Source organism: Daktulosphaira vitifoliae, unplaced genomic scaffold (genome assembly GCF_025091365.1).
Source record: "Daktulosphaira vitifoliae isolate Bord-2020 unplaced genomic scaffold, ASM2509136v1 Scaffold_1, whole genome shotgun sequence".
Taxonomy (NCBI): domain Eukaryota; kingdom Metazoa; phylum Arthropoda; class Insecta; order Hemiptera; family Phylloxeridae; genus Daktulosphaira; species Daktulosphaira vitifoliae.
The window spans coordinates 34,242,409-34,263,475 of record NW_026099572.1 but is presented as its reverse complement, the minus strand read 5'-3'; the positions used below and the strand labels follow the sequence as shown (position 1 = coordinate 34,263,475).

General features: G+C 25.1%; 4 protein-coding genes across 9 annotated transcripts in view; 1 reads left to right on the top strand and 3 right to left on the bottom strand.

Annotated features, from left to right (window-relative positions):
- Positions 1-1,252: 1,252 nt before the first annotated feature.
- Positions 1,253-8,222, bottom strand: LOC126897547 (ribonuclease P protein subunit p40-like). Of its 2 annotated transcripts, XM_050671238.1 has the most exons (7): positions 7,900-8,212; positions 5,719-5,863; positions 5,339-5,473; positions 3,396-3,512; positions 2,781-2,955; positions 1,617-1,754; positions 1,253-1,557 (listed from the first exon to the last, which is right to left on the bottom strand). In XM_050671238.1, the coding sequence occupies exons 1-7, from the start codon at positions 8,011-8,013 to the stop codon at positions 1,404-1,406; spliced, it is 978 nt and encodes a 325-aa protein (XP_050527195.1). In that variant the 5' UTR covers positions 8,014-8,212; the 3' UTR covers positions 1,253-1,403. The 2 variants fall into 2 exon arrangements, with proteins under 2 accessions (XP_050527195.1, XP_050527202.1); XM_050671245.1 differs by lacking the exon at positions 3,396-3,512 and having other exon boundaries at positions 7,900-8,222.
- A 1,497-nt stretch (positions 8,223-9,719) lies between these two features.
- LOC126897582 (electron transfer flavoprotein subunit beta) lies at positions 9,720-10,853 on the bottom strand. Its single transcript, XM_050671295.1, has one exon. The coding sequence runs from the start codon at positions 10,677-10,679 to the stop codon at positions 9,918-9,920; it is 762 nt and encodes a 253-aa protein (XP_050527252.1). The 5' UTR covers positions 10,680-10,853; the 3' UTR covers positions 9,720-9,917.
- A 4,253-nt stretch (positions 10,854-15,106) lies between these two features.
- On the top strand, positions 15,107-19,153 carry LOC126897414 (vacuolar protein sorting-associated protein 33A). Its single transcript, XM_050670980.1, has 12 exons — positions 15,107-15,487; positions 15,557-15,756; positions 16,064-16,148; positions 16,497-16,601; positions 16,669-16,969; positions 17,254-17,365; positions 17,435-17,595; positions 17,711-17,865; positions 18,207-18,359; positions 18,414-18,639; positions 18,699-18,812; positions 18,873-19,153. The coding sequence occupies exons 1-12, from the start codon at positions 15,386-15,388 to the stop codon at positions 18,974-18,976; spliced, it is 1,818 nt and encodes a 605-aa protein (XP_050526937.1). The 5' UTR covers positions 15,107-15,385; the 3' UTR covers positions 18,977-19,153.
- The window catches only part of LOC126897599 (low molecular weight phosphotyrosine protein phosphatase-like), a 6,729-nt gene continuing 3,508 nt past the window's right edge, over positions 17,847-21,067 (bottom strand). Inside the window, exons 1-2 of one of the 5 annotated variants that reach the window (XM_050671328.1) lie at positions 19,186-19,877; positions 17,847-18,248 (exon numbers count right to left, since the gene is read on the bottom strand). In XM_050671328.1, the coding sequence (XP_050527285.1) occupies positions 18,238-18,248; positions 19,186-19,624 (450 nt within the window). In that variant the 5' untranslated portion in view covers positions 19,625-19,877 and the 3' untranslated portion in view covers positions 17,847-18,237. The other 4 variants (XM_050671344.1, XM_050671336.1, XM_050671354.1 and 1 more) reach the window with 4 other exon arrangements.

The window sequence follows — 21,067 nt, the reverse complement described above, 5'->3', positions numbered from 1 at the left end:
TATATATATTAAATTAAAGCTAATGTAATCTACTTTATTATGTAAAAAAAAAATTTCGGACTTTATTTTGTCTTCACGGTGAAAATGGCTACCAAATGCTATTATTGTGTGAAAATTCTCAATTTTATTTTTTACATTTTTAACTTTATAAAGCTATAACTTATTGAAAAGCGTATTGATCAAATAATTTTTTTATGGGAAATACTATTTTTTAATAATCCCTTTTTCATTCGACATACTTTATTTTAATCAGAATATAAATAATGAAATAACAGATTGTGTAGCTTTTGGAATAATCCACCAATTTTTTAAAATTAAACACTATCTAAAGATTTGCATCGAAGCGTTTTTTATGATAGTGATTTTAATCACTGTTAGATATCATTATACTTGATCCATCTATGCCACGTCACCACTGTGCCGCGACCCCCCTGTGCTGGGTTTTTTTTATATTTTTAACTTTATAATGCTATAACTTATCGGAAAATGTATGGATCAACACAACTTTTTTTATGAGAAATAATATTTATAACTCTTTTTCATTCGACATACTTTATCTTAATCAGGATATAAATAATGAAATAGAAGATCGTGTAGCTTTTGGAATAGTCCATCAATTTTTTTAAATTAAACACTATCTTAAAATTTACATCAAAGCGTTTTTTATGATAGTTATTTTAATCACTGTCAGATATCATTATACTTGATCCAACTATGCCACGTCACCACTGTGTTGCGACCCCCCTGTGCTGGGTTTTATTTTTTTAATGAGGCTGAATTGGGATTAACTTTTTACATTTTAAATTTGGATCGAGCCTGAATAATTTTGCATTGGATCGGCCTTGATTAATTTTTTTTTTATTTGGACTGTACCGAATAGGTATAATTTTTACATATATATTTAGCTTAGGTAAAGCTTAGATTAGGCTTCTAAAAAAAAAGTTCAGATCGGATCGGGCCATACTTTAAAAGTTAAACTAATCTCTGGTAACTAAAAGTAGAAATTATTTTTGTAATGGTAGGTTTTTGGAAACTTCATAGACAATCAAACAACAAATCACATATTATAATGTAGGATACTTATATACGATCAACATTAAAATTTAGGGAAGGGGCTATGTCATTAAACTAGTCATAGAATCATATAAATTATGATAATAAAGAGTATATTGATTTATTCAAATATACTTTTATTTATTTAAATTATTTTTACTTAATTTGTTTTTAACTCCATTGGTACTAATTAATATAATATTAAGAAACTTATAACGTTTATTTTAGATTGATATTAAAAAAAAAAAAACTAATTTATAAGAATTAACTATGTTTGATAAATGAATAAGTAAATAATGAACATAATAATTATCTAAATTATTTAGATAAGTAACTAGTTTATATACACTTTAGTGATTTTTAGCACAAATACAGTCAGAATAAAATAATGTTTTATCAGAATTAAGTACAATAGTTTGATGATTGCAATTATATGGAACATTGGAGTAAGGTTCTAAATGCATAGAAAACCATAAAGTATTTCCACTATTTTCCATAAATTTTCTGTTAAAAAACAATAATAAATAATATGTTAAACAAAAAAAATTTTAATGTTTACTTACTTTAATATTTCTATAAAAATCTTTATTTTGCTTTTGGTAAAAAATCCTGACCAATTAATTTGAATAATTTGAGAAACATTTCGAGAATTTGATTTTGTTAGTTTACCATCTGGTAATAAACACATGGACTTGTTGTCGCTTAAAAACATATTAAAATTTTTTTGATTAAATATTTTTATGAAAAATTAGATTACTTTTAGCTTTGATGCAAAGCTGAGAAGGTATTGGTTTTACTATGTTTTTTTTTGTCTATCACATTTTCTCAGCTCTCACCAAACCGATTTTTTAACTTTTGAAAGTGTTCAGGAAAGTCTGACACTTTTATATATATATTAAATTAAATCTAATGTAATATACTTTACAATGGAAAAAAAAAATTTCTGATTTTATTTTATCTTCACAGTGAAAATGGCTACCAAATGCTATTTTTGTGTCAAAATTCTCGATTTTATTTTTAAAATTTTTAACTTTATAATGCTATAACTTATTGAAAATTGTATGGATCAACACTATTTTTTATGCGAAATAATATTTATATCCCTTTTTCATTCGACATACTTTATTTTAATCAGAATATAAATAATGAAATAACAGATTGTGTAGCTTTTGGAATAATCCACCAATTTTTTAAAATTAAACACTATCTAAAGATTTGCATCGAAGCGTTTATTTTTGATAGTGATTTTAATCACTGTCAGATATCATTATACTTGATCCAACTATACCACGTCACCACTGTGCCGCGACCCCCCTGTGCTGGGTTTTATTTTTTTATATCCTTTTAAAATATTTTCCTATTATTATTAGCACATTTTGATTAAATTTAATATCTATTATTCATATATTTTAATAAAAATCTAGCTTAACTTTTTCAAGAATTGTACATATTATTTTTAATATTTAAATTTATACTTTCAACTCAATTTACTTTATGTTTTGTAATCAGATAAATTGACAATTTATGAACCTTATTTAATATTAAAAGTGTTTTTACACAGAAGTAAAGATGTGATGTAAAACCCTCCATAACATAGCCTTGAAAATGCTACTGAGTGATATAACAAATTAAAAAAAAAATTGTAAATGAGTTTATGCACCAAGCAGATTTACTATTTTATAAAAATATTTAGTCCTCATACAAAAATTATCAATCATAATTCTTACATTTTTATATCTAAACTAAAGTATGATAACCAGGTATCCAGAAGAGTGACATCAGTACTATAAGGAATAGTTGTATTATATCTCCTTACTACTTTTGACCTTGGAAAACATTCATTTACAATCAATCCCTTTTCATTAAAGTATGATGCTATTGAGGAAGGACAAATTTCATCATCTGAAAATTTTTTTAGTTACTATAAAGCTGCTTAACATATAACATACATGAAACATTGTACAATTTGTTTAAACATAATAAGTTTTTAATAGTGTTGCCTAATCAATAGTTATATTTTTAAAAATTAATACAATACAAGTATAATAAGTTCTAATAACTTATATTTATTTATTTAAATTAATTTTACCAGTCAATATCGAATTTAAATCATGTTTTTACAAAGTTTTAAATAATTTCTTATAAAAATATTTACTACAAAAAAATATTTTTAATTAGTTTGATTTTGTAACAATAAAAAATTGATTTTATCAAATTTCTTTATTTTTTTGTTTAATTTATTGTTTTTTGAAATTTATATTTTTCAATTAATTATTATTTTAAACACTAAAAAAATAATACCAAAACAAACTTAACATTTGATATATTACATAAACACTCACTGAAAGGTTCCCAATCAATCAAGATATTAAACTTAATATCACAGCATTTGAAACAATCCTTAATACGATGGTATTTTTTACTATTCACATCCAACTCTATAAGATTGAGTGTTATTCCTAAAGTTTGATTTATGAAAATCAAATTAATTCATCTGCATAAATTTATTTAAGTGTTCAATAAGTAAGGTTAAAGTTTCTCATTGTTCTTATTATTATTACAATTGACTTATTTTCTTATTTATAAAACCTCTCATGTATATCATTTATTAATTGAATTAGCTCCACTAAAAAATTAAAAATTGAGAATAAAAGATAGTCATTTAAATTTTTATAATTATCCAGATAATATTTATATTTTAAAATGAAAAAACTATAAAAAAAATATACTTTAATATAATTCAATAGCATAGACAGAGATCAAAATTTTTAATTTTTAAAATAACAGTTTAAAATGATTTATTTTTAAGGCTATAGAAATAATTTTTAAAAAATGTTTCATTTTAGTATTATGATTTTACTGTGTAATTCAATACAAAAAAAAATGTTATACTCCTGTTATTTGTGGAAATATTTCATTAAAAAAAGTTTTTTTGAAAATGATCATTGTAATTTTGAGATTTGTCTAAATGTCTAAAATTAAGGGTTTTTTGAATATTTTGAGGCTATAAGTTCAACTAGATTAAAATTGGGTTTTTTTTTAACATACTAAACATTAAAATGTCCAATGAGAGCTGAGGATTTTTATTGACAGATTTATAAAAACCCATAACATCACAAGACCTTCTTAATTTTGAAACTAAAAAATACTCTCAAAATGATGTTAAAAAATTTTACTCAATAAAGTGAATTATAAAAATTGATTATAATTGTAAAATTCCATTGGTAAATTTAGATGAAATCCAAAAACATTTTTTTGAAAATGATACGTATGGTAACATTTTACCAAAAAAATGAAATATAATAGATTAGTAGTAGATCCAACTAATAGAGTACAAAATTGGCAAATAACAAAGTAAAATTATTTAACTTTGTAGTTGAAATCTATTATCATTACAAACCTAATTCCACAATATATATAAAAAATATTACAATATTAAAGATATTAGAAGTAAATGATTTTAGTTGTCTATATGGAGAAAGTTTACTATACAAACTTTTTATTTGACAAAGAGATAATATTTTTCAATTTTTGAGTACAATATCTTTAATTAGACACGAGTCTAATTATTTGATGCATCTTTGAAAAAAATTGATTTAGTAAAAGCTTATAAAAATAAACAACAGACACAAAAAAAACCACATAGTAAAATAATTTTAATATGAAAAAGAAATTTTTTTTCACGAGGGATTAATACAAAGATGGGGTTCTTGATATTCATTGAGCTTATATGAATTAATGTAATGAAATAAAAATAAAATGAATTTTTTCCTCTACTCAACAATTAAAACAAAAGTCACTGCGACGAGCAGGATATAAAATTGTACCCCGAATATGAAAGATAATAGCGTAAATTGCACTTTCAGTAGACAGAAAAAAATAATTTAAGCTAGTTGAAAATTAAATCATTTTTTTTTTATTCAAAAGAAGTAAAATATTAAAATTAAAGTGTAACTTTATATTAAATGTAAGATAGATTCATATAATTTTTATCAAAATTAGTGGCCTCATTACCCTAGTAAGGTATTTTAAAATAATATTTAGTTCAACTTCACCCTAAGATATAAACTTGTTTTAATTTCTTTTTGAAAAGATAAATCAAGTTTAAAATGTAGTTAGAACAAATCTAAAAATTTTATAGAACTGATAGAGAGAATGTGTTTCAGACTAAAAAAACATGTCAATATTTAATCCTTTTCAAACAATATATTAAGTAAATGTATAAAGAATAAAAACTTTAAAAATATTATTTCTAAAAATTATATTACAAAAAAAAATTGCTTACTTGATCCATGAACTGGTAAACAGATATTTTGATAGGAATTTTTTAACAAAAACATTTGTAGTAAATTATTTTTTGAAATAGACATACAGTCATCTACACCGATTCGAGTATTTAATGAAACAGCTTGAATATTACCTATAAATATAAAATGTAAAGTGTACTGTACAAAGAATAGTAGTTTATAAAACTAAAAACTATACTAATAAAGTGATTGTATGGATGTATCCTTTATGTGAAGACAATGCAAGCAGTTGCTTAGGGCATATTGCATTTAGTTAAATAGCAGATAAAAATGGTTATCAAAAATAAAATTTCATTAATTACATGGGGTATCAAAATTTATAACAGCATCCCTAGATGATCATAATATTATAACAAACCATTTTTCACAAATGATTGAATGAACACCGAATCAATAATTGTTCCTAAAGTAACATTTTGTACATGGTAGTACTGGCTATTTTCAGAAAATATATTTTCAACATCATCAGGAAGAAAAGAAATATCAGGAAGCACAACAGTAATCTGAAAAGTATTAAAAAAATTGAGTATCATTTATTCATTTTAAGTATAGTATTTCAATTTGAATTTTTTTTGCTATACAAGTGCAAATTTACAATATATTTACAAAGGGTGAATAATGTTGAATAAAACAATATATAGAAATTAAAAAAATAGTAAAAATTAAATAAACACATAAAAAAAAGGTATATAAAGGAGACACTAAGAGAGATTGTCTCCTCTGGATCTGTATATGATATTACAATTAGCTTTAAAATCATTCTGTCAATAAAATAAAAGAGAGTTGCATCTTAAAAAAATACAATTTGAGAGAAACAAATTAAAAATTTTTACTACCCATAAGAGTTATATTGTGTGTTCCAGTCTTTTTAGCATGTATCTTAAGTACAAGAAAATTTTTGTAGAATTAGCATACATATTTAGTAAAAGAATAATAAGCTATATTCGGTAATATTAAATATTATATATTGATAAGAGCCTCTTACATTGAGCAAAAGATATGTGTATAAAATTTATATCATCGATGACACTCATTTCTTACCAATATATACAACAAGATTATACCCTAAAAATAACAATAATGATTTTTCAATAATTCATTTAATTAATGAATCAACTGGAGGCCACAATAGGTATGTCCTACCCTAAATATACATTGGCTATTCTACCTAAATATTTTTTTTTGTTGGAATAATCTATTATGGTTACTAGTTGTTATAATAATTATTATGATAATGATATCTTCTTCCTCGCCTTAATCCCAACTACTTGGGGTCGGCCACCCTTATCCTAAACTTTCACTTGACACGATCTCCCACATCATTTACGCTCACATTAGTTGTCCTCAAATCGTAATCAATAGCATCCCTCCATCTCTTTTTTGGTCTTCCTCTACCTCTTTTTCCTTCAACATTCATTGTCATAACTGTTCTCGTAGCTTCCGACGCCTTTCTTCTCATATCATGATCGAACCATTTTAGTCTATTTTCTTTCATCTTATCCACGATTGATACTACACCTATATTCCTTCTTATGGTTCGATCCTTATCCAATTTCTTTAGTTATTCCACACATCCGTCTAAGTATTCTCATCTCTACTACACTCATTTTTGCTCCACTGTCTTGTCAACCGATCAACATTCTAACCACATATTCTGGCTGGTCTCACTACAGTTTTATAAAACTTACTTTAAGTTTAACGTAATCTTATTGTTCCTTTGGTTTATATTTTTTATCTATATTCTGTTTTAGTTATTGTTATTTAGTTAATAAGGCTCTGAGCCAATAACGTCATAAACTAGTGCAGTGTATTGTTGTACTTTCTTTTGTGACCAAGTATCACAAACCTTTAACTGAATTTTTAAAACATAAATTATACGAAAAATAGTTTGAAATCTAAATTTACGTTACTTGATAAAATTTAACGAAAATTATTGAATGTGTTCTCCTTTAGCTTTAAATAATTATATTACATGTTATATTGTAGTTCATAAAATTACTGTTAAAAAATACAGTAATTTTATAGTCTAGCAAATATTTAAAAAAATTAAATTAAATGAGTATTAATATACAAAGATTTTTACGCCGGCTGTCAACCTGTCACAACCTCTTTAGTCGCCTCCGACTAAAGTTATTAAGTTTCTATGTTTAGATTAAAATACTACCCATTTCTTAATTAAGTGTTAGATAAGGAATAAAATAAGTCCCATATGTTTCATAAAATAAAAGGTAAAACGGTTGACAAAACTATTGTTGATGATCAAATGTTTATAAAATTGTGATACCTTATTAGAAGTATTCTTTTTATATAATAAACTCATAAATTGAATAATTGTCAATTAAAATCATTAAATATTACTAAATAGTGGTGTGATAACCTGACAACCATAAATTATTTAAGGAAAAATTAAATAACGAAAAATATTTCATGAATATAATTTTTTTTCTATTTATGAAATTATGTACTAAGATATTGAAATAATAAAAATTAGGTAAAAACGATTTTTTTGATTAATTATTACAAAAGGCTTTTAACTTACAGAATGAATTAATTCACTTTTGTCCAAACTGTTCAAATGTTTATCCCATTGTTTTTTCAGATAAGAGTGCTTAGCTAATTGTGGATTAAATTTAAATAACTCAGGTTCAATCATTTTAAATCACGTTGAAAAAAATATAAAAATATTAATCTAGTGTATATTTAACAATATTAGTTTTCATATTTTTTTTATGGAGATATTGTTTTAACACTCAGCTAGTTTGACATTATTTATACAAACAACATTTTTTGTGAAATAATAATAATTTATTTAATTTAATAATAAGTTACTATGTAACGTTTCAATAAAAATTATACTAAGGAAAAAATATTTCTTAAAAATTTATTAGCTTTTGCTATTTTTCAATTATATTGTAACTGATTACATATAAACCGCGTGAGCTTTTTAGCACAGATAAGATAACACTTATCTAATTCTATTGTTTGGCAACGTTGATAATCTGTGAACATGTTAACTTTTATGACCAAACACTTATTAAACTTTGTTTTTTATTCTTTTAAAAATTTTGCGCAATTCATTACTTAGTTTACTTCTTTGTAACAATTAGCATCAAATCATAAATCAACCAATACTTTTTATATTACTGATACTTTTAAAAATATATTTTATTTAATAGAAAAGCTCATTATGTCATCAATTAGTTTTTAAACATTTTCAATTTGAGTAATTTATAAACAAATATACGAGAGTGAAATAATCTGGAGAGCATATTTTGTGCTAAAATATCTCTATTTGAATATTCCATTGTAAATATATTCCGTGAGATTACTTTAGGTTCTGTATACAATTTTAGGATTTCTGAAAAATATTTCATGACTAATGGTTTTTGTTTATGTGATCTTTTTAAAAAATAATTATTTTATATTTTAGAATTAAATACTTATCCATAATTTATCCATATCATTTACTGAACTTCCTGGTTTGTAATAATAAATTTTAATTTAACTTCAAAAAAAATAATGCCAGAATAAAATTTACTATTACTACAGTTTATTTTTATTTAGTCTGTGCTATTACTAGTGTAGATGTGAAGTTCATTCTAAAATTTCTGAATATTATTTATTTTTTATTCAATTATACAATTAATATATGTAATCTGGAATAAATCTGAGCAAAAAATCCAGATTGAACTGTACTTGAATTTCTAATTAAGTTATAATGGATTGAAAAAATATCACCAATTTGATTAATTCTGGTCATTCCAGATAACAGTTAGAATCCATCAATTCGGTTCATGGAATGTATCTGTTAATTCATAATATAATTTTACATACAAAATAAATATAAATTACTCAACATCTTTTTTTAAAACTAAATAAAATTTTTAATATTTTAGATATTTTTTAATTTTATATAATATTAGTTCAAAGAATTAGTTCTTATTATATCAACAACTGTATTTAATTTCTTATATAATTCATATTGTTTTGAATGATTTTATTAGCAAACTGTTATTTGGATTCAATCCATAGTTCCAACTGATAGATTTAATCCATAATCCAAATTGATGGTTCTAATCTATAATGCAGATTGAACAGATTCAATACAGAATCACCAAAAAATGTTTTCAGTTCTAGTTTGGAGACCAATCCATTTATAACATTACTACATAAACTTTATTTATATCTAACATTATAGTATAAACTACAGTTTGTATTAAAAAATACAGAATAACGTATATAACTCTGTGAAATGAAATGAAATTTCAATACCAGTACATAAAAGACAATACAATATTGGCTTAATTATATAAGCTACCTAACAATGAGTTAATTAAGTATATGAAATAATACAAGTAATTATACAATTTTTTATATGTTCTATACATTTATTTCTGAGAAATAAAGCAATGTTTATAGCTATAATATTATTATTAAAAAAAGACATGTAAGTTAACTACAAATTAACTAAATAATTTTTTCAAATTAGGTAATTTTTAATTACAATTAAAAAAACATGTGAGTCAATGATCACTTATTAATTTAAAATTGTTTAATTTATAAATGACCTTTTTCTTTTAATTTTGTGATCAAAGCATCAACATCAGGTAAAACTGACCCAGCTTGCCTGGTAGGAGGATCTTCAATGCTTAACACTTGTAACCGTGGAGTAATATCAACACCTATATCCACTGGAGTAATTTTTTTAATTGGTTTCTTCTTTGCTTTCATGATATTAGGTAAAGTAGCATATCTTGGCTCATTTAGACGTAAATCTGCACTGATAACAGTTGGAAGTTTGACTTTAATTGTTTCTAAACCTCCATCAATTTCTCGTTTTACAGTAGCTTCACCGCCTTCAACTTTAACCTCAGAAGCAAATGTTGCTTGGGGCCAATTTAATAAGGCTGCAGTCATTTGAGCTGTTTGATTAGAATCATCATCAATAGCTTGTTTACCAACAATTATCATATCAATTTTTTCATCCTGTGCAATTTTCGTTAATATTTTTGAAACATGGACAGGTTGTAATGTGTCATATTGAGCTTGTGGTATTTCTACATGAATACCACGATCTACTCCCATAGCTAAGGCAGTTCTTAAAGATTCTTGAGCTTGTGGAAGACCACAAGTCACTGCAATTACTTCAGTGGCCACTTTTTTTTCTTTAAGTCGAACAGCTTCTTCAATAGCAATTTCATCAAATGGATTAAGACCATGTTTAACACCATCAGTTACAACACCAGTTTTGTCGGGCTTTACACGAATTTTCACAGCATAATCAATTACTCTCTTAACGCCAACCAATACACGAACCATTGCAAAATTGAAAAAATTTTACTAAATACCAGTATGATAATATGTCAAAAAATAATTGACATGTAACGGTACTGAAAAAAATAATTAAGTTACTTCCGTGTTGACTAGTACACAACAGATAAAGTAGTTCAGAGTCTACTTTATATTATCTAGTAAAATTAATTTTTTAATCGTAATATTCTTTATGTTATCATAGTAATGGCAATTATTATCAGCTGAGCTACAAATTAATTCCAGTAAATTAGTCCGAGAAAAACGATTCAAAACTTTCTCATTTGTATAAGGGACACTAATTTTTTCTAATTAAAAATGAATTCTTACTCAAATGAATATAGTTGACAACTTTGTATATATTCATTTTTTATCACTCGTTAATTTGAAATTATAGGCGTAGTTGCATAATAATAATTTTCAAAAATCTGTTTTTTGGTATTTATAAAACATTTTTTATTGAGCAAAAAAACGTCATAAAATAATTTGTGTTGTAAATTAATAATAATTTTTAAGTAGTTTAATTCCTAATTTAATTTAATTACCAAAAAAAGTAATTTACTCAACACTGATTATTTATTTACCTGTACATGCTAATATTAATTTAGTCAAATATACATATCATATCCTGAATCTACCCATTATTAGATATTTATGTGTTAAGACTAAAAAAAATAAAAATTCACCTGGACAAATTAATTCCTGCAGGGAGTTTGTGATCAAGGCTGAACAACCCCGCTAACCCTAGTAAAACTCTGTAGGGTTGACAATTTGTACCACTGCTCTTAACCTGTAATAACTTTGGTTAGTTGGGATCGGTAAGACTGAGCTACCTGCTTGCAAACAGCGTATAGGCCCCCTTTAACCAAGTCGTACCATGTGAATGGGTTGTTAATAGTCATTTTACTTTTCGGCTAACTAACCTAGGTTATTTAGTCCAAAGGTAAAGTGACCAGTAACGTATCTAAGATTTTCTCACGGGGGAGATATATAATTTTTAAGAGTCATATCTATTCAAAATAAACATAATATATGTTATATTATAAGATATATTAAAAATTGTATTTTATTATACAACAAAATCTAATTTTATTTCTTTGTTCAGGCATTTATCAAAATTATGTTTCAAATTAGCACCGAGGGGATATAACACCAATATCCTTCACCCTGTAAATCCTCTATGGCACCTGAAGCATCATACAGTATACAGCCCGTATAGAACTCTGCTGTGACGGACTCCTTAGTTTCTCGACTATTCGTTGGAACTATATGGATAAAAACACAAAACATCGATATTAGGACTAACAAGAATTCTGTGGACAACTTGTCAAAATAAGCGCGTGAAATGATGACTTCTTGTAGAAAAGTTGTCAAAATTGAAAATCTCAATGTGAACAGTGGTACACTTAATAAACTGTCTATTAGCACAGAGATGATCTCAACAGATGCAAACTAGGAATCGCAAAACCAACTTGAATCAGTTGCTGAAAGGTTCTGTTGAATGGAATAGATTGTGTTATTAAAAGGTTTACAAATTTTTCATAATATAATAGTTTATAATATGAAATATCAAAACATATAATATAAGAGATATCGTATGGGAACAGGTCACTATACTCGATAGACGGCGAAAAAATGACTGAATCTTAAACAATTATACAAAAAGCTGTAAGGATTAAAACGACATAACCGAGAAAGATATATGTCCCTTTTGATCTTGTACTATTCTATTAATTGAAAATACATTTTAAACTGTTATCTTAAATGTATTAAAATAATATTACTGTACCCAGTATGTTGTTCAATAATATCAACAGGTTCAAAAATAAAAAATTTAACCCTAAGTAACTTAGCGGCAGTTAGAGGCGCAAACAGAAGAGGAACCAAACAAAACACAAAAGAGAAAGGATAAGGGAAGCAATGACTTGGAAAAGTTGGAGGTTACTAAAAATCCCGTACCAGAATCCAAGGGACTTGAATCTTCGGAAGAAAACTTGTTGAGTACCCACCTATGAGGATGTGGTAACCGACGATAAAAAAGTGAAACTGATTCTCGCAGGCTAATCTCACGGACAAGGACATTTCATTAAGTCTAGCGTTGAAGATTTGATACTATGGAGTACTGGTGGAACCGATATACCGAAATTTGAAAATACTAGGCTCATTGACAAACCACTTGTGATCAATGCAGCCCAAGAAAGTTCTTTTACTGAGAATTCTTAATAAGAACATAGACTGAACTTTTCTCGAAAAAGAAGATATCAAAAACATAAGTCCCAAAGAGATACTTAATTTCACCAGAGATACAGGACTCTTTTTAAACATTTATCGGAGTGGCCAAATAAGATGTCCTATATAAATATAGCATTAGGTACATAAAAGGACATTGGTGGAAACACTTATGTCAAAAAACCGAATTAATATAATATGTTAGGAGGTGCACACAATTGACCTACAAGTCTGAGTGCATGGGCAGTTCTTAGTCACTTCTTTAATAACTAAAACTAGAAAAATTAATATTCATAGTAGGCCACCTACTTATTTCAATCGGGTATGTGTCTCATTACTTGATGTATAAATCTATTAAGATTTGGTTATTATCGTTTAAGATGCAACACCTCATATTTCACTTTTTCCGACTTTTTAGGAGAGCAAAAAAACTGGTTTATTACTGATAAATTTTAATTAGAGGGTATTATGATTTTGATATTATTGACAAATAACTTTTTCTGATTGTTTTTATCAGACAATCAAACAATTTATCCTAAATTTTAAAACAAGATAGAGGTGCTAACTCAATTTGACAAAAAAATAAGACATGAGGTATTGCATCTTAAGTGATGTTATGTTACAATGTGCTATGTAGGTTTTTCTTCCTCTCTAAAAGAAATGCAACTTTTAAAAGAGAAATTTTTAAATTCCAAAAGTGAAAGTTCAAAGAGAAGTATAATATATAATACTACTTATTTATTTATTACATTGAGGTTTCCAACTAGAATTTTTTTTTACAAAAAAAAAAATCATGATTATAATCTTTTACAACAAAAATAAAATATTATTCTGCTCGGGGCATGCTCTTGAGATCATATAAACACCAAATAGGTATAATCAAAATAGAACCAGATGCTGCACCTCCAATAATCCATTGTTTCTAGAGAAAAACAAATTTTTAAATATTATAATTATGATTGTGTATTAAATAAAATAATGTTAGTTTCTAAAGTTAAAATTTTTTATTTAATTTTTTTTTTTACTGAAATATAGAAAAGTTGATCATTTTCTAACACTAAATTTGTGATTTTATAAAACATAAAATTGATGTTACAAACAATTTTTAACACTAATTCTAATTGTCATTTTTTCTGAAAAATTTATAATTTTTAATATACGACTTTGTAATTCAAAGCAACAAATAATTATAATAGACTTATTGTAATTATTTATAATTGAAATATTTTTTTTTTGGAAATTGTTAAATTTAAGATAAAAGTTAATTTTAAATATTTTTTTATTTATTAATTACATGCATTGTTACAAATTAAAAATTGTAAAAACATATTTGAACAAAATATTTTTTAAATAGCTTAAAGAGATATTAAATATAATAGATAATAGACTTTTGGGCAGATAGAATGCTTAACATAATTTTGTAAATGTTTTAAAAAATAATTAAATTACCTATATGAAAAATAATATATCAATTAAAAAATAAGTGATGGAAATAACATTAACGTGCAATCAAAAAGATAAAATTCTGATATAAACTAATGCAAAGGTATAATACAATAAAAATTAATGTATTATTACCTCCGATATAATGATTACCATAGGTATTGTAATTAATAATAATATACTGAATTCTATTTCTAAAATGATTCATAATTTATAATAATAAAAACTTAATTACCCATTTCGCCATCCTGACTTCCGGTGGTCCGTTTACGGCCACATTTGATCTTTTTGGAATTACTTGTAAAGATTGTTTAGCCAAAGGCTGTGCTAATTTAGTTAAGCCAAACATTATTAAAGTGTAATAGAATGCGGTTTCTAAATTTACGTATTTTAATAAAATTTTGTAGTTTATTTTAATCACAATTAAGCAGACTATGTTCACGCAAATTCACTTCGCGACCTTCCTACTAGCAATCCCATATTATTATCAATAACGAAAAGCTACTCTAGCTAGTTGATCATGTGTTGAACAGTATAACCACAATCTATACGAAAATTTGTACACTATGTATTATATTATCATTAAAAACATAAATTCAAATTTGCAAGTTCTCAAGTTTTAGTAAAGTGGTTTAAACTAACCAGTTATACTTAAAAATTTTTAATTTTTTTTTTAATTAAAATTTTTTAAATTAAATAGTTTTTTTTTAATTAAAAGATATTTAACTAAAATTATTTATTTTATCTACTAAATCACCTATGATTAATTTAAGTCCTTTTAATTATTCACACCCATCATTGTTTCAACAGTATAAAATTATAATGGGCTAATTCATATTGTTATCCTAATTTAAAATATAATGGTTTATTAATTAGATGATAATGTACTTACTATTAAACTTTAATCTCTCTTGTAAATATTTAAGTAAAATTAGAATTGTTTAATTGTATATTTAATTTCCAATTTTTCAATATTTTTACTTATCAACATTTAAATTAAATAATTCTACAGATTTTATTTTTTATTTTCCTAATTATATAAAATGTCTAACTATCTAACGGGAGGACGTGTCAATGTAGGACAGTTACAAGAAAGTGCAGCAAAAGAATTAATACAGCTATTAGATAAATGTGATGGTCCAAAAGTAAAAATTTTAATTAATGTCGTTATTATGAATCGTGTATCTCTAAAAAATTATTTCTGTTATACATAGGTTATAATATTGGATGAGGGTCTCACAAGACCTATTGGATTAATTGCGACTTACAGTTTGTTAAGAGAACATGATGTTAAAGAAGTTTTTATTCTTAATAGTGGAAAACTTGGAAGCTTTCGTGAAAATGTAAAGAGTATTATTTTTATAACAAGACCATTTCTAACCCACATGGACCTGATTAGTGAAAATATTCATAAGTAAGCTGTAGTATTCTAGTAACTAAATATAAATTTTTTTTGTTCAATTAATTTTCATATCTTAAAAATTAGGGACTATGTACATTAATTTATCTATATTAATAAGAAAAAATATATAAATTATTTCAAAATTGAGCTCCTTGAATAATAATTTTAACTCAATTTTTACTTTTTATGTACTGATACTTAGAGTAAATTTAGAAGAGAACCAACCATTAAAAACAAATTTTTTAAATTTAAAAAACTATTTGTTATCTTACATTGTATATATTAAATTAATATAATTTAATTTTAAATTGTTTAACAGAGAAACACAAGAAAATCTGAAACATAGAGAATACTATTTATTTTTTGTTCCAACTCGTAGTTTATTGTGTGAAAAACGTTTGGAAGTATGTAATAAACATTGAATTTATGTTATTGTCATACGATATTTTATAATTTACAATTCATCTGTTATTAGTACTCTAGATCAGGGGTTGGCAATAGGCTATATGCAAATGAAAAATGAATGGTTAGCTAATAATATTTTACTTTTATGTTTCCTTTTAATATTATATTGTATACAACATACTGTTCTGGTCTACGTAAAAAATTAATTGCCGACCACTGCTCCAGATCTTGATCTTAATGATTTTAATTTTGCATTTGGAAAAACTGATATGTATTAAAATAATCATCCCATTTTAGTAGTTCAAATCAATTTTCAGATTGTTATTCAAAAATTTTGTTTATTTTAGAGGAAAGGTGTTTTTGGTAATTTTGTATCTATTGAAGAATTTTGTTGTTTTTTATTTCCTATGGAAAATGATCTTATGTCTATGGAAATGAATGATTGTTTTAAGGTATTCCAAAATATTGAAATTTTATTTTGATACTCTTTAATTTCTATTAAATTTTTTATATATATAGGAACTATCAATTGAAAAAGATCCTACTTGTTTGTATCGAGTAGCACAGGCCATTGTAATGCTAGAAGATATTTATGGACGAATAGGTCATATAACTGGTAAAGGTCAAATAGTGAAAAATGTGTGGGATTTGGTATCTAAGATTTCTTTAGAACCTCGCAAACCTAACTCTAAAGCTAACCGAAATTATAAAACAATTGACCATATTGTATTATTGGATAGATCAATAGATTTATTAACACCAATGGCAACTCAGTTAACATTTGAAGGTCTTATTGATGAACTATTTGGAATTGATTGCTGTATGTAAATTATTATTATAAGAAATTGTTTTTTAAATAATTTTTGTGTAATAATATTTTGATAGATAAATAAAACTATTAAAAAATGTGCACTATAAATTTGAATGGACAGTCATCATAAAATATTTTGTCATTGCTGCTCATTACTATTTTTGTAAATATATCTTCAGAAATTAAAAAATCAATGTATTATATAAGTTACAAAATTTTAATCATAACGAATTTCCTGAGCATTTAAGTCTTAGTTAATTTTAAATTGATTTTACAAATATTTTATTTTGTAGGTACTGTTGAATTACCTGCTGAAAAATTTGTATCTGATGAAGAAAATAAAAATGTACTGTCTTTAAGAAAAATTGTTTTGAACTCCAGTGATGAAATATTTGCTGAGACTAGGTAAAATTGATATAAAAATAATAATATAAAAGAATATTTGCATTTTTAATTTGTTTTAACTTATTATAGAAATAAACACTTTAATGCAGTTTTAATGAATTTAAGTAAAAGAGCAAAAATTATTACATCAGAATATGATGAAAAAAGAAATGGAAAAACTGTTCAAGAGATGAAACAATTAGTATCCAAGTTACCTTATATGTTAACATTAAAAAAGCAACTTTCAACATGTAATACAATTTACACTCAAATATTATTTAATTTACACTCATTTAAATTAATAGTTAATGGAATGATTACTCTATAAAATAAGAATAATTTTTAACTATTAAATTTAAATTTTAGATACTACTATAGCTGGGTTGATTAAAGAATTAACAGATAAAAAGAGTTTCCGTCAATTGATAAATTTACAACAAGAACTTATATTAGGAATTGATACTGATAAAGTATTACCTCAAATAGAAGATTTAATATCCAATAAACATGATATTATTATGGTATATTTTATTGAAATAATTATATGAAAATAATAATTTTTGTTAATAGTAGCTCTTACTATACAGTTACTTATAACCAGACTTGTATGTTTATACATTTTGTTACAGTAATTTTGAAGGCAATTTTATTCAAATGATAATACTTATAGTTAAGTATTTTGCTTAGTTATGAATTTTGCATTTACTGAAAAATCTAAAGTTATAAATGCATGAACTTACGAGTCTTGCTTATGACAAAGTCTAATTAATGTATATCAAGCATTAATATAATATTAAATTAGTCACATTGTTCCTCTGAAGAAAAATTACTTGTTATTCTAATGTTTTAAGTTTGATAATAGGTATTACGTTTAATTTGTATGCAGTCTGCTGTTAATTCTGGACTAAAACAAAAAGTGATGGATTATTATAAACGTGAAATTATTCAGACTTATGGTTTTGAATATTTAGTAATGATTACTTATTTAGAAACATGTGGCCTTTTAAAAATACAAGTAAATCAATAAAATTATTTTAAAGTTATGTATTAATTGTCTATTTATTTGTAGTCTAACTCAAGGAGTTATGGAGTTTGTCGACGATTATTGAAATTGGATGTATATGAAATGAGTGAAGTTGAACCAGATGATATAAATTATGTATATGGTATTTACGCTCCACTTAGTGTAAGATTAATTCAACATATGACAAAATTTGATAGTAAAATATTGTCAGATATTTTACCAATTTTACCTGGACCCAGTGTTGAACATGTTTGCACAGATGTTAATCAAAGTAGTTAATAATTAACTATATGCAGAATTGTCAATATTAATGCTAATTTTAATTTTTAGCGTCAAATATGAACTTTTTGGTTGATTCACCTAAAGTTGTACTAGTTTTTTTTATTGGAGGCTGTACTTTTGCTGAAATATCAGCTCTTCGATTTTTAAGTACACTGGAAGATTGTAAGTAATCAAAATTAAAATAATTTTGTGAATAATTTATTTATTAAAATTTGTTTATAGCTACTGTGGATTATGTTATTGCTACAACCAATATTATTAATGGTAACAATTTTCTCAAGTCACTATTAATTCCAGAGATCAGTAAAAATTATAAAAGCAATTAAATTAATTTATCTTAAGATTACAGTTATTCAAAAGTTTTACTACTAATTAATAGTCAGAGAGAAATTTTGTAAAACTCCTCAAATATTAACTAGACTTCATTAAATATATTAAGTATGATTGTTTATTTCTAGTTATTCATTGTATAATATCTATTAAATAAAATTTTTACATGGATACTATTTATTATATTTATCTAAGAATGCATTACATGATTTCCAGCATTGAATATAACATTTTTCAAATCCTAGATTATCAGAATCATAGTATGGATCTTGAATTATAGTTTCTCCTTTTGGGTCAAATGACCCCAGCAAAAAAACTTCTGCCTTAGATCCTTTTGGTTTTCTACGATTGATTTCACTTATATTACTGTTGTCCATACCAAAAATAAAATCAAACCTATGAAAATCATCTTTCACTAGCTGTTGTGCAGTATGTTGATACTCGATATTATTCTTCTTGAGTACAGCCATAGTTCTTTGATCAGGAGAACAACCTACATGCCAACCACCAGTGCCTGAACTTTCAGCATACCACTTATCAGCAATACCTCTTTGTTTAATTACTTCTTTGAATACAGCTTCAGCCATTGGAGAACGGCATATATTTCCTAAACATACAAACATAACATTATGTTTATCTGCCATGGTAATTTATGATGATTCAGTTAAATTATCTGTTTCATGAATATTGAACTGATAAATTGTCATATAAATATAATTAAATAACCCATGAAATTAATTTAGTAAAAAAAAAAAATGAAATTTGTTTAGTATTTTGAAATTTTTGAAACAACATGAAAAATTGGGTTCCGGAGATTGCCACGAACTGATGATGCCCCGACATTCATTTACTCCGACACTGTAAAAAAATCCTCCGAATACATTTACTCCGACAACAATTACTACGAATACCTGGTTACAAAAATTTGGATGTTACTACGACGACGAATACTCCGAATAGGACTATTAATTGATTGCTCCGAATGAAATTAGCTCCGAATATCGATTATTCACGAAATCGATTAAAAAATTATCAAATTTCGGAGTAGATGAATATCGTAGCAATATATTATCTGATGGAAAAATATAACCCTTATCACTAATTAATAAATATTAATTAATATAATAAAATAGCGTTATAATTGATTACTGTCTATTAACGAATAATTATTACAATAAAGATCCCCGAAATGTATCCGACTTTTGATAAAATAGGTACATAAAGGTAACATAACTGGTGTGAGCCCTTAAATTTTTTTTTGGAGGGGAAAGAAGAGCGATTCCAATTTTCAGACGTAAAATCTTTTTTACCTCTCCTTATTAGTGCTTATTATAACACTGTAAGCACATTAATATTATAACATTCAATTAGTTTAGTTAAAAAATATAGAGGTACGTTTTTATGATGATAGTATTCGTTATTAAACAGATGCGTTTATAAAGATATTCGGTATCCCATTCTCTAAAACTGTCATTACAATTAGTTTCATATGAAATCAAACAAAAATATGATTTAATATCATTTCATTGTTCAAAGGTGGGTAACGAAATTAATTCAGTCCAGTTTGGATTTGACCGCAATCTGGAGAGACTTGAGGGGGCTTTGTCTCCTAAAATTCTGCCATAGACTATACCGAAAATGAATTAATTTGTATTTCTTGTTGTATAGAAATATTTTTTTAGATTAGGTAAAAAATTATGTAATTAGAGTTCCCAAATATTTTGTTGCAATACTCCTACGCTCTAGTCAAATTAAGTAAACACAAGGCAGTTATAAGTTAACAGTGGACAATAGTTTATGATTTATCATAAACTTACAAAAATCTTCTGCTAAGTAAATTGGTTTTAAACTTAACTAACTCGATTAAAAATATGCAGTCAATTCATTAAATAATGGTTCAGTTTTTTTTCATTTGCATTATGATTATTTGAAGTTTTGTCAAATATACGTATAAAGTTAAATATTTTAATTTATAATCATGATTGATAATCAAACAATTATTCATTTTTTCTCATTAAATGGAAATCAAATATAATAATGTAATATTGAAACTGTACAACTTTTTTTATAGGACATATATATATATA